The sequence below is a fragment of the Mercenaria mercenaria genome, chromosome 15, assembly GCF_021730395.1.
Source record: "Mercenaria mercenaria strain notata chromosome 15, MADL_Memer_1, whole genome shotgun sequence".
Taxonomy (NCBI): Eukaryota; Metazoa; Mollusca; class Bivalvia; order Venerida; family Veneridae; genus Mercenaria; species Mercenaria mercenaria.
Window position 1 is genome coordinate 53,997,806 of NC_069375.1, and position 12,927 is coordinate 54,010,732.

Here is a 12,927-nt window from a genome sequence, read left to right on the forward strand (position 1 = left end):
TACAAGTCGTAGGGAAAAATCGAGACCACTTTTCTGTAGTACAACATGCATGTTACATCCAATTCTGAGGTGTATTTTGAGCTATCTCTACCTGGTAAGGATTTTTGTGTGGACTTGTAATTTTTTTTTTTTCGATTTTTTTTTTTTTTTTTTTTTTCTCTTTAAAGATTAACTTCCCTTAGTTGTTACTATAAATAACTTACATTGTAACTTTTTTATAATTGACCGTAGGGAAAAACCAAGACCACTTTTCTGTGGTACAACATTGATGTTACTTTCAAATTTTGGGTGTATTTTAAGGTATCTCTACCTGGTAAGGATTTTTTTTGTGGACTTAGAAAAATAAAAGAATTACAATAATTTCTAAAAAAAAAACAACATTGTAAACAACTAGAAAATTAAAATTCCATTTGCAAATACAGGTGCTAGTGTAAACAAATTTGCTGTGACGGGCGTATATTGTGACATTCTGCACCCTTGTTTAAATTGTAATAACTTTTTCATTTTTTAAGCCACAAAATTTACCCACATATGAGCACAAACTTTAATCTTTCATTATTATAATGATGTAAAAAGTTTTGTGATTTAATAGCATCTTAATGCTTCCCTGCTCGTTATAAAATTGATACTATCACTCCCTATTCCCACAATAGAAAACACGAGGAAAATAGCCATTTTTCATAAATAACCATTTTTTAAATAGAAATTTCGTATTTTTATAATTTAAGTACACGATTTATCCACATATGTGCACAAACTATAAAGTATGAAGATTTAAGTGGTGTTTTTAAAAATGAACTTTATCATGATCTTAATGCTTCCTTGATCAATTTAAATCAGACATGTTTTAAAAAAAAAACATTTTCTGGCCATTAGCGTATTACATAGATCTATTACATGTATTTAGTATACTGATGGTTGATGTTTTTTTCCCTGTTTTTTTTTTTATTTTCATCTAAAACTTTTATATTCTTTTTTTAATGATTTATTTAATTCCTTTATATTTAGCTATATTTGATCATTAACGGGACAAGTACAGGTGCAACCAATTACCGATTTATTAACTGAGCAAAAGAAATTTATCATGCATTTGGAAAACTGTGAAAATAACGCGACAGATTGAAAGAATGGGCTAATACGATATGATTGGAACACAATGGATATAACAGAGTCGTTAAAATGTCAGCAAATAATGATGACTTGTCCGTTAATATTTTCTCTTTCTTATTTTCCGTAATGGTCTATGATTTTAGTTACTCAATAAAAACGCACAATGAACTTTCGCTTGTGCATTTTATTTATACATTTAACTAGGTGCTTAAGGGGAATATGTTTTGACAACACCGCACTTAAGCGTAGTTTTTAACCAGTGTCTGTTACAATTTCAATTTTGCGGGACACCACAGAACCTCCTATGGTCAGGATTCGAAGTGACAAATTTTGGATCACGGTTTGATCGTTTTAGTGATTTGGACACAAGTTTTGTTTGAAACTTATTACTATCTAGATTGTAATTATTATCTGATTAATAAATACAATGTATTGTTATTAATATTATATTATATTAAGAAAAAAAGATATAGCAGTAATATAAAAAATAATGATAATAAACCTCAGGTATAGTGAATACTCATTGACAAACAATATCTTATAATATCAAAATTATAATGAAAAACATCATACCTATTAATATGATCCTTCCATTATATTTACATAATATAGAAAACTTATTAAAATAATGGGAAAATAATGCAATCACCATTATTTGAATATAATATTACTGGATAAAATCAAATTATTGTGTTCTATCTATACTGAATTTACGATTTCAAACAGTTGCCTAAAGTGTACTTTTTCATGTATATTCGGTTTTTAATCTTAGAGTAAGACCAATGTTTTTATACAAATTTGAATGTTGTGTACTTCTCCAGACAGAACTTGAAGAAAACTTGTTTTTTTTCCCAGTCAAAACGTAACGAAATTTGTAACTTATTCCTAAATATTTTTTTATTATGTTTGATCAAATAGCTGTAAAATAAAATGTATTTTATCATTCTTTGTTGTGATAACAAATATCTTTCTTTTCATAAAAATGCTAAAATAGGTATAATTATCTTTTAAAATTGTCACATATTAATTTTATTAACTAAAATACACTGTTTCCCCTTCTCACTAATTGATACACTTGACTTTCCGATAAACAGTAGAATATCGATTTTCACAGGGTAGCAGATAACCGAAATACGTTAATCCTGTGAACTTGCCTAAGGGAAACAATCCAAATATGCACGAATTGCCAGGTAATCAAGGGAGGCTACAATGTAAAATTGGCTATGGAAGCTGGCAATGTCAAAGATTATCAAAACTATCTTTCGCTCATGGACATCATATCTTGCATTTTCACTTGTGGCTATGTCATTCATGAAAATATTCCTTCTGCCGTTTACTGGTGAAAAATATTAGACTAAGTATTATTCTACAAGACCAACATGCATGTGAAATATGCAGCAGATATGCATTTAGACCTAACACACATTTTTATTGTAAATTTTTTTTTCATTTACATACAGGAAGATCAAGCCTATCATTTTTCTATGCAAACTGATCGATTACTTGAACAAAGTTAATACTCTTACCTCTTAATGTATTGGTTGTTAAAAAACGTAGACTTTTGTCATAACTTTATACAAAATTCATCAACAAAGACATATTGAGGGGTGATATCGAACATATTCAAAGTTTTTCATTATCTATATTCACTTAGATCACTTTTGCTCTGACCCCTCGGAAAAAGATTGTTTCATTTTGAAAAATACCATATTCGCTATGTACAACGCACTGATACCTGACATGTTTTATTTTTCATAAAATGTTTAAGGGTTTTAAATACATTCTGACCAATGACAACAAGATTAATGACATCTAACTTTTCAACTTAAACAATGATTTCTGCAATATTTTCTTATTTATATTGAAAGAAGAAGGAAAATACGTTTATTTTACACTTCATTGTATTGTGGTTTCATTATTATCCGTAGAAGTCTTCATAATTGATAATTTTACTAGTATGCATGTTAGCTTTCTAAATTAAGCTTAAAATGTATATGTTGCGGGGCTCGTGTTTCCGTGGTAACGCATTTTCTCTCATTTTTAAACAACTTTATGTATGAAAACGGGTTTCATGAAACCACAGTACAATGAAGTGTTAAATATCCGTATTTTCCCTCTTCTTTCAATATAAAATATCTATTGAGGGTCAGATACTTTAAATAATTGGTACAGAGCGTGTGTATGAAGTTTTACACTGTTCTGTTATAATTAAATTATCAGTTCAATTCAGAAATGTCTCTTGTGTAATGTAATAGATCAGGTACGGTTACATTTTTACTTGAGGCATGTATGGTAGCAAAAGAACTGTCAACATGATGTAAATATTGCCATATTTTAATTCAAATTGGTATGATATTTCATATCAGAATAAACTTTATACAATGCATTCAAAGACATACCAAGCTATATTATAACTTCATGATATTTTAAACACATCATACAAATCTGTCTAGGTTTTAAATCCTTTGAGCTCAACAGCTTTAGTCTCAAAGTCAGCTGTGAACATGCAATTAAACGGTACATGTTTTGCAAATTATCTGACTCGTATAAATACAGTGTTAATTCTTTGTTACAACTGAGAAAACACTTCGAAAAGCTTTCTGCTGTTCATCTGGGTCCATTGTCCAAAGCTGAGGACGTACGGATACAGCTCCGTTGTATGATGTTTCTGATACCGTTGATCATGCCTTACAAAGAACTCGAACATGTTACCGAAGTCTACTGACCAGGGATGACCTAATTTCTGGTAGTCATTCACAGTAATCTAAAAATACCAAATAAAACTGCATAAATTAACAAACCTGATCTATAAACTTGTGTTTAAAGGAGTGTGGTGCCTGTAAAAGACAAACATTGGTGTTCTTCAGTTATTGATGGAAACCAAATCCAGATCGTCGCCGTAATTAACCTTGCCCATGACAATTAAATGACCGCCGCAAAATCGAGAGCAGTCACCTGTCAAGTTTGAAGTTCGTGTGCCACAGCATTCATTTATCGTTTTCAGTCTCAATGTCACTGTGACGGTGACCTTTGACTTTCTGACTTCAGTCGCCAGGTCACTGTGAATTTTACCTTTGGCATGCTGGTCTCAAAACAGATAGGGGGCATTGACTTATCATGTGCAATTATCCTCTTTAGTTTGATGTCTGTGCCTTTAGAAAAGTAGGAAGGAAATCATATGATAAAACATTTTTCAAAGTTTAAAAGCCTTGTCAAATAGTTTTGACCAAACGGACTTGTATGAAAACAGAACCAATTTCAAAGTCCAAAAAGGGCCATAATTCAGCCAAAAACAGATGACAGAGTTATGTACTCTTTCCCACAGAAAGAGACTATTATACTAACAAGTGATAAAGTTTCAAGCCATGCAAACACTTTACAAAAAATATGAACTGGTACGGAAAACTTACCAAGATTTCTGAGTCAAAAGGGCCATAATTCAGCCAAAACCCTTGAGGGAGTTATGTCTCTTGCTATAACTGGATATGGTGATGGTAAACAGGTGGTGAAAGTTTCAAAGCTTTATTCAAAAGACTTTGTCAAAATATGAACTGGTACGAAATTTTAAACCCAGATTTCTAAGTCAAAAAGGGCCATAATTCAGCCAAAATCCTTGATGGAGTTATGTGCTCTTCCCTTTATAACTGGACATGGTGAGGGTTTAAAAAAGTTTTTGAAAGTTTCAAAGCTTTATCTCAAAAGACTTTGTCAAAACGAAACGGGTACGAAAATTTAACCAAGATTTCTAAGTCAAAAGGGGCCTTTAATCAGCAAAAACCCTTTGATGGAGTTATGTTCTCTTGCCTATAACTGGCCATGGTGATGGTAAACAAGTGTGAAAGTTTCAAAGCTTTATCTTAAAAGACTTTGTCAAAATATGAACTGGTACGAAAAATTAACCTGTTTTTCTAAGTCAAAAGGGGCCATAATTCACCCAAAAATCCTTGATGGAGTCATGTTCTCTTGCCTATAACTGGCCATGGTGATGGTAAACAAGTGTTGAAAGTTTAAAAGCTTTATCTCAAAGCTTTGTAAAAATATGAACTGGTACAAAAAACTTAACCAAGATTTCTAAGTCGAAAGGGGCCATAATTCAGCCAAATCCTTGATGGAGTTTGTTCTCTTGCCTATAACTGGCCCCATGGTGGATGGTTAACAAGTGTTGAAAGTTTCAAAGCTTTATCTTAAAGACTTTGTCAAAATATGAACTGGTATGAAAAATTAACCATGTTTTTCTAAGTCAAAAGGGGGGCCATAATTCAGCCAAAATCCTTGATGGAGTCATGTTCTCTTGCCTATAACTGGCCATGGTGATGGTAAACAAGTGTTGAAAGTTTCAAAGCTTTATCTTAAAAGACTGACAAAATATGAATTGGTACGAAAAACTTAACCAAGGTGTGACGCCGATAGCTCTACTTATTCTTCGAATAGTCGAGCTAAAAATAATAAGAATGGAATCAAAATTCTTGGTACTTGTTGGAATCATACAGATACAGTAAACCAAATGTTCAGGCTATAAAAGTGCCTTGTATAATCAAGCAAGGGTAAGACAGTGGTTCCAATTTATTTGTCTCATAACCACATGAGACAGTGACTATTAGTAATATGAGCACAGCTGGAAGGAGATACATGCTTTTTATAAAATACCTTTACATCTGCCTCTAGATACAAGCTGATATCCTTGTCTACAGCTACATAGATAGCTTCCAATGGCATTGGCACATACCTGTTCACATGGTGAGTTAGTTAATTCACACTCATCTATATCTGTAATATAGGTAACATTGGCATTCACATGGTGAATTAGTTAATTCACACTCATCTATATCTGTTATATAGGTAACAATGGCATTCACACAGTGAATTAGTTAATTCACACTCACAGGTATCCTAAATATATGTAACATTGGCGTTCACACAGTGAATTAGTTAATTCACACTCATCTACATCTGTAAAATAGGTAACAATGGTGTTCACACAGTGAATTAGTTAATTCACACTCATCGATATCCTAAATATAGGTAACAATGGCGTTCACACAGTGAATTAGTTAATTCACACTCATCTATATCTGTAGTATAGGTAACAATGGCGTTCACACAGTGAATTAGTTAATTCACACTCATCGATATCCTAAATATATGTAACATTGGCGTTCACACAGTGAATTAGTTAATTCACACTCATCTATATCTGTAATATAGGTAACATTGGCGTTCAATATCTGTAATATAGGTAACATTGGCGTTCACATGGTGAATTAGTTCATTCTCAAAACTCATCTATATCTGTAATATAGGTAACAATGGCGTTCACACAGTGAATTAGTTAATTCACACTCATCTATATCTGTAATATAGGTAACAATGGCATTCACACAGTGAATTAGTTAATTCACACTCATCGATATCCTAATATATGTAACATTGGCGTTCACACAGTGAATTAAGTTAATTCACCATCATCTTTTTCTGTAATATAGGTAAACAATGGCGTTCACACAGTAAATTAGTTAATTCACACTCATCTATATCTGTTATATAGGTAACAATGGCGTTCAACACAGTGAATTGGGTTAATTTTCACATCATCTAATCTGTAATATAGGTACAATGGCATTCACACAGTGAATTAAGTTAATTCAAACCCATCGATATCCTAAATATATGTAACATTGGCGTTCACACAGTGAATTAGTTAATTCACACTCATCTATATCTGTAATATAGGTAACATTGGGGTTCAATATTTGTAATACAGGTAATATTGGCATTCACATGGTGAATTAGTTAATTCACACTCATCTATATCTGTAATATAGGTAACAATGGCGTTCACACAGTGAATTAGTTAATTCACACTCATCTATATCTTTTAATATAGGTACAATGGCATTCCCCACAGTGAATTAGTTAATTCAACTCATCGATATCCTAATATATGTAACATTGGCGTTCACACAGTGAATTAGTTAATTCACACTCATCTATTTTCTGTAATAAGGTAACATTGGGGTTCAATATTTGTAATATAGGTAATATTGGCGTTCACATGATGAATTAGTTAATTCACGCTCATCTATATCTGTAATATAGGTAACAATGGCGTTCACACAGTGAATTAGTTAATTCACACTCATCTATATCTGTAATATAGGTAACAATGGCATTCACACAGTGAATTAGTTAATTCACACTCATCAATATCCTAAATATATGTAACATTGGCGTTCACACAGTGAATTAGTTAATTCACACTCATCTATATCTGTAATATAGGTAACATTGGCGTTCAATATCTGTAATATAGGTAACATTGGCGTTCACATGGTGAGTTAGTTAATTCACACTCATCTATATCTGTAATATAGGTAACACTGGCGTTCAATATCTGTAATATAGGTAACATTGGCGTTCACATGGTGAATTAGTTAATTCACACTCATCTATATCTGTAATATAGGTAACAATGGCGTTCACACAGTGAATTAGTTAATTCACACTCATCTATATCTGTAATATAGGTAACATTGGCGTTCAATATCTGTAATATAGGTAACATTGGCGTTCACATGGTGAATTAGTTAATTCACACTCATCTGTATCTGTAATACAGGTAACATTCATCTTATGAAGACACTATGTTTTGCTTTAGCAGCCTCTAAAAGGGGCCAGATACCACTATTCTCACAAATTTGGGAGAAGACCTATTATAGCGATGCTACAAGACTAACCAAGTTTAATTTCAAGCTGTTCATGAGGAGAATAATTTAAAGGAATTTCCTTTTTTTTATTTTCTAGTGGCCCCTAAACAAAGTCAAGCGCCCCCATTGAAATTGAACTAGTGAAGAGATTAACCATTATAACATTAATGTAAGAAAATTAATGCTTGATAGGTTAGGTGCATAGATAAACCCATTTCTTTCTTTCTGACACAAGAATCTACAGTAATCCCTACCAACACATTTGCTTCTAGAAATTCTCGATATCCAGGCATACATCTACATCGGTAACCACCATTTTTATTTACACATATCTGATCACAAACCCCTTTGGTGACTCTGTGCATTCATCAATATCTTTTAATAATCATAAATTTTGAAGGCTATCATTAAAGGCTGACCCTAGGTTCTAAAAGCTTCAAAAGGTATTTCATCATGTGCTACTTTTTTCAGAATGAAAAAAAGGGATTCTTATATAGTCCCCTTCCCCACAGTCTTGTTTGCTGGGGTACAAGAATTACTGGACATAAAGTCTAAACAAACTGTGCACGCCTTCAACACATAAAAGTAAGTACAAAAGGGGAGATAACTTTAAAATCATTAGGACAGAGGTATAGTTCTAACACTAAAGACTTTCTCGTTGCCATCAAACCCCATTGTGTCAAGTTTTTTTAAATTTCATTAAGTGGTGCCAAAATTATCAATTTTAATAAATCATGAAAGAAAAATGAGAACAATGACAATGTCATTAAAAAAGCTCTCAAAGGGGATATAAACATTATATGTACCCTCAACAACTTCATGTTGAAGAGCTGTGTGTCCATAATAATTGCTCCTACCACGAGTATTTTATCACACATATGAAGTGTGTGTCCATAATAATTGCTCCTACCAAAAGTATTTCATCACACATGAAGTGTGAGTGTATTCAGGTTTAAGGACTATGCTATTTTGACAGTGCAAAATTCCTATGTAAAACTGAGATTGTCGTAACAACGCGAGCAATGCTCGGGGTTCAAAGAGAAACTAATAATAATACAAAATGTATCTCGAGTAAATTATAAAGTATCATGACACTCAGAAACATGTTCCAACAGTGCACAAGGGGAAATGCACAGGAATTTTCGGGGTAGTATTTGGTACCGTAAGTCTCTTATATCTATACCCAAAATATATTCATCAATCAAGGATATGTCAGTGTAATGAGCTGACGTTAGTTTTCTAAGGGAAAAAGTCGTTTTAAACGGGGTACACAAATCATAGGTGCACAATTTTTACAAAAATATGTCCGCCATGTTTTCTTCAGTGAACGAAGTAAAGGAGTAAATTTTTCCTTAGAATTCCTTATTGTTATAGTGCGATTCACTTTCTAATCTAAATAAAGTATCACTTTTTTTATAACATCACACTGTCCGACTTTCTGATCACGTAACGATCACTCACAATTACCAAATAAACCGTGTTCATCAATTATCACTTTACACGGCTTCTTGGACATGACGGCCTACTAACATGAATTTGTAAACATACGCCAACCCAAAAAATGATGAAAGATCGGGACTTTTTCAAAGATTGTTTTATTTCCCGTAATTTTCTGATATTCTAACGAAATAGCAACCGAATTCTGCTTCAAATGACGAAGAAGTTATGCAATATAGCTTTTAGTTTAAATTTTGGATCTATCTTTTTACAGCCCAACATAGACATGTATGTGTCACAAATACGGCTTGTCCTTGAAATCAGTGTCAAAGGTTTCTAGAACATAATAAAAAAATACAATCGCTTACAATGTTCCTTAAGTCCCGTAAGATTTACGGTCTTATATTTCGTTCATATATATTCTTACCGAAAACATCGACAATCACAGTTCGATCTTTTCCACGAACATTTAAAAAATTTCCCTTTTTTTCCTTTATTTACATTTCAAGCATGACGTTTCATATATAATACGTTCAAGAACGTTTAAAATTTTGTGCTTTTCCCACCCTCGTGGTGTGTAAATTTTTGTAAATTTAAAAATATGGTTTATTCGACAAACCATTTGTAATTCAGGCGGTAAATATCATTGACAGTATCTTTATATTATCGGGATTTGATTGAAAATATAAGTTTTAAAAGTTGCAAAAAAAAAACGTAGACATAATTGTTCACTTCACAGGAATGAAAATCAGCGTGAGAAATTGAATAATGTTTAAAAATTTCAAACATTACTTCTATAGATGCCTCCGTGACCGGCATGGCCAATGTCGCTGACTTTGAATTCCTTGCCACCGGCGTGGGATGGTGTAAGGAAGCCACCCGTGACTTTTCGAAGGTCTCTGCCTCTATCTAGGTACTCAACTGAGCCCCAAAATTTTGGAGGGGCACCTGGAGGTTTTCCCACCAAAAAAAAAAAAAAAAAAAAAAAAAAAAAAAAAAAAAAAAAAAAAAAAAAAACTGGAAAAAGTTAATTTTTATCGTTTTAGTTACTCTAAACCCAACAAAATAAAAAAAGATAAACATTTTTCCCCATAGTTGTTTGTTTGTTTGCTTGTTTTTATTTTTATATAAATGAAAATGCAAAGGGTATTGTTGTATCAGTGTAACGTTTAAAGTATAATATTATAATTATACATATACAGTGAACGCCACATGCATATATTTTCACGAGGGGGTTAATGCTTTGATGTTACATGTAAAAACCCAAAAATATCCCTACTGTATAAAGGTAAAGGTTCTTTTTTATTTTTTATTATAGTGTCACCCTTATTGAAAAGGGGCCCGCCAAATTGGCTTATGAGTCACCTTTATTGTGCTAGCCAACTACCTCCCAACTCCTACCACTTTGCAGGCGCCATGCCGATAGAAAATCTGTAACCATTCATTCAACTAACTCGCGGCTGACGGACCGGCCTTTTCGGGGCGGTCCCCTGACCCCAGTGTAAAATCATCCTGCTAATACTACGTAGGATATGTTTGCTTTCTCACTCTCTAACACTTCCGAAACGATCTATTGATTTTTATCATAGAGTTCTAGTTTATTTTTCACTTAAGTCTTTTTTATTAAGCAAAATTTAAACTTTGAAGTTTAGTAGGTTGTGCATTCCGTAGGTCCAGCGTTTTTTTTTTTTCCGTGATATTCCTTCTGTAGCCAGTCACTATCTACAAAAATGTTTTGTAAAAAAGCTTTTTAACCAAAGTGGAAAATTAGGTACTTGAAAATGCAGCTTCTAAAAGGCTAGTTAGAATTCTCGATGTCATTTGTCAGAGATAGGCTACGCTTGTAAATAAATAATATTTTACAAAATTAATACTGCTATTTTTGGTGGGACTTTTCGGACTTCGATAAAATCAATATATATTTGATATATTAATTTGAGCAATACACTCCCCGTAAATGCGCACTACGTACAAGCGCTCAGGCCCTTCTCGCACACCATACTTTAGTTGGGACTTCTTTAATTTTGTAAAGGGCATGTGCCAAAAATGACAAATTTTACCCACCTGGTTAATTGTAATGTGTTTTTTTTTTTAGAAAAGTAATAAATGGAAATAGAAAAATAGCTCTCAGCTCATTTACACGGATAGTTCAGCTTTACTATGTATGTTATACTTTTTCGCATTTATGCTTGATGATATAGAAACTTACCCCCAAAATTGTGACCCGAACATACGATAACTTTTCCACTTTTGTCTTTTATTAAAATAAGAGTTCAGCACTGCATGGTTTTAATGTATTGTTACACTGGAATAAAATTTGTTTTAAAATAACTTCGAAATTCTCAGAAATAATATCATGTACCCCACCCACCTAATTCATAATTTCAGAATAACATAGGCCTTAACGTCTTTTTCAACATTTTTTTCAGTGTGGATACTTTCAAATCAAAATGATGAAAAAAGATTAAAGAGCAGTATATGGATGAATGTTAACATGCAGGAGGTAGAGACTAATTATATTATACATTATATCTATTAATAAAAATTATTTTGCCTAAAAATAATTACATTTATTTTCTCACGAAATTGGTAGCTATCTTGTTGCTAGGTGTGTAAACTAGAAACTATCGTTGTTGTCAAGTAATCTTGTTTTGTGATTTATTGGTTACCTGTCTAAACAAAATAGAGTAATGATGAACGCCTTAGCGTCTGGGAACCACTCAAGCGTTTTTATTACTTCAGATTTCCCTGCAATATTCAGTTGAATTTAAGGTGTATGGCTAGAGTTTTCAGATTTGATGTTAATTGAAAAGCTAGATCTACACGCCCGTGGACGATACAGAGCGCGCCAGGAACGTAGAGGCGTACCAGGGTGTCTAGAGGATGACCGGGAAAGCAAAAAAAGACGGCGGATTTGCCGTAATCCAGGCATCAAACAAAAGCTGGTAGGTTGTTGTTATTGATTTAAACACGCAAATAATTTTGCAGTCTAATAATTACCGTTTTTCGTTGAGAATCTATTTATGGGGTGTGCAGCCCTAATGCTCATAATTTGCAGATTCGAACCAAAGCATTAGCGTTTCTCGTTTAAACAAATGTAAAAATTTGTTTTCTCGTACTTCCCAAAACCCAATTTCAAAAACGCTTTTTCCGCCCAAACTTTTTCCAAAGGGTGCCCTGAGAAAGTTTGTAAAGTCCTTTGCTTAGGAAAAGGGAAAATTTGGCACAGTTATTCTCGAAATTTTTAAAAAATGGGAAATTTGCAGAGGGCCCTTACATTAATCTCCCCTAAAAGCAAAAAGGGGCCCTTTAAAATTGTCAAATTAGTGGGGGGCCCCCGTATGGGGGTTGATTTTTGGACGATTTTTATCAAAAATGGCGAAGATTGAAGGGAAAAAAATTTAACGTCTTTGATAGTAGAAAAATTTATTTTTATTATTTATTTTATTATTTATACTAGTAGCTTTTATGTCAATTGATTTCAATAATTTTTTTCTCATCATGGGGCTTACCATCCCCGGCCCGTCCCCTGCGATAAGTCGCACGGGAAACCGGGAGAAATCTGCCCGGCTTTAAAACGCGGGAAAACCTGCCAAATAGTTTTTTTTCAGGGCCCAACATTTTTTTTTTAAAAGTTGACCAGGTTCCCCCAAAACAAGTTCTATCGAGTCAAAAA

General features: G+C 33.0%; 1 protein-coding gene across 1 annotated transcript in view; it reads right to left on the reverse strand.

The window, feature by feature from the left end:
* Positions 1 to 3,679: 3,679 nt before the first annotated feature.
* The window catches only part of LOC123564816 (hemicentin-1-like), a 168,915-nt gene continuing 159,667 nt past the window's right edge, over positions 3,680 to 12,927 (reverse strand). The window contains 5 exon segments of the mRNA XM_053524242.1: positions 3,680 to 3,874; positions 4,183 to 4,262; positions 5,758 to 5,877; positions 8,026 to 8,160; positions 8,163 to 8,189. Of these exon segments, the coding sequence (XP_053380217.1) occupies positions 3,680 to 3,874; positions 4,183 to 4,262; positions 5,758 to 5,877; positions 8,026 to 8,160; positions 8,163 to 8,189 (557 nt within the window).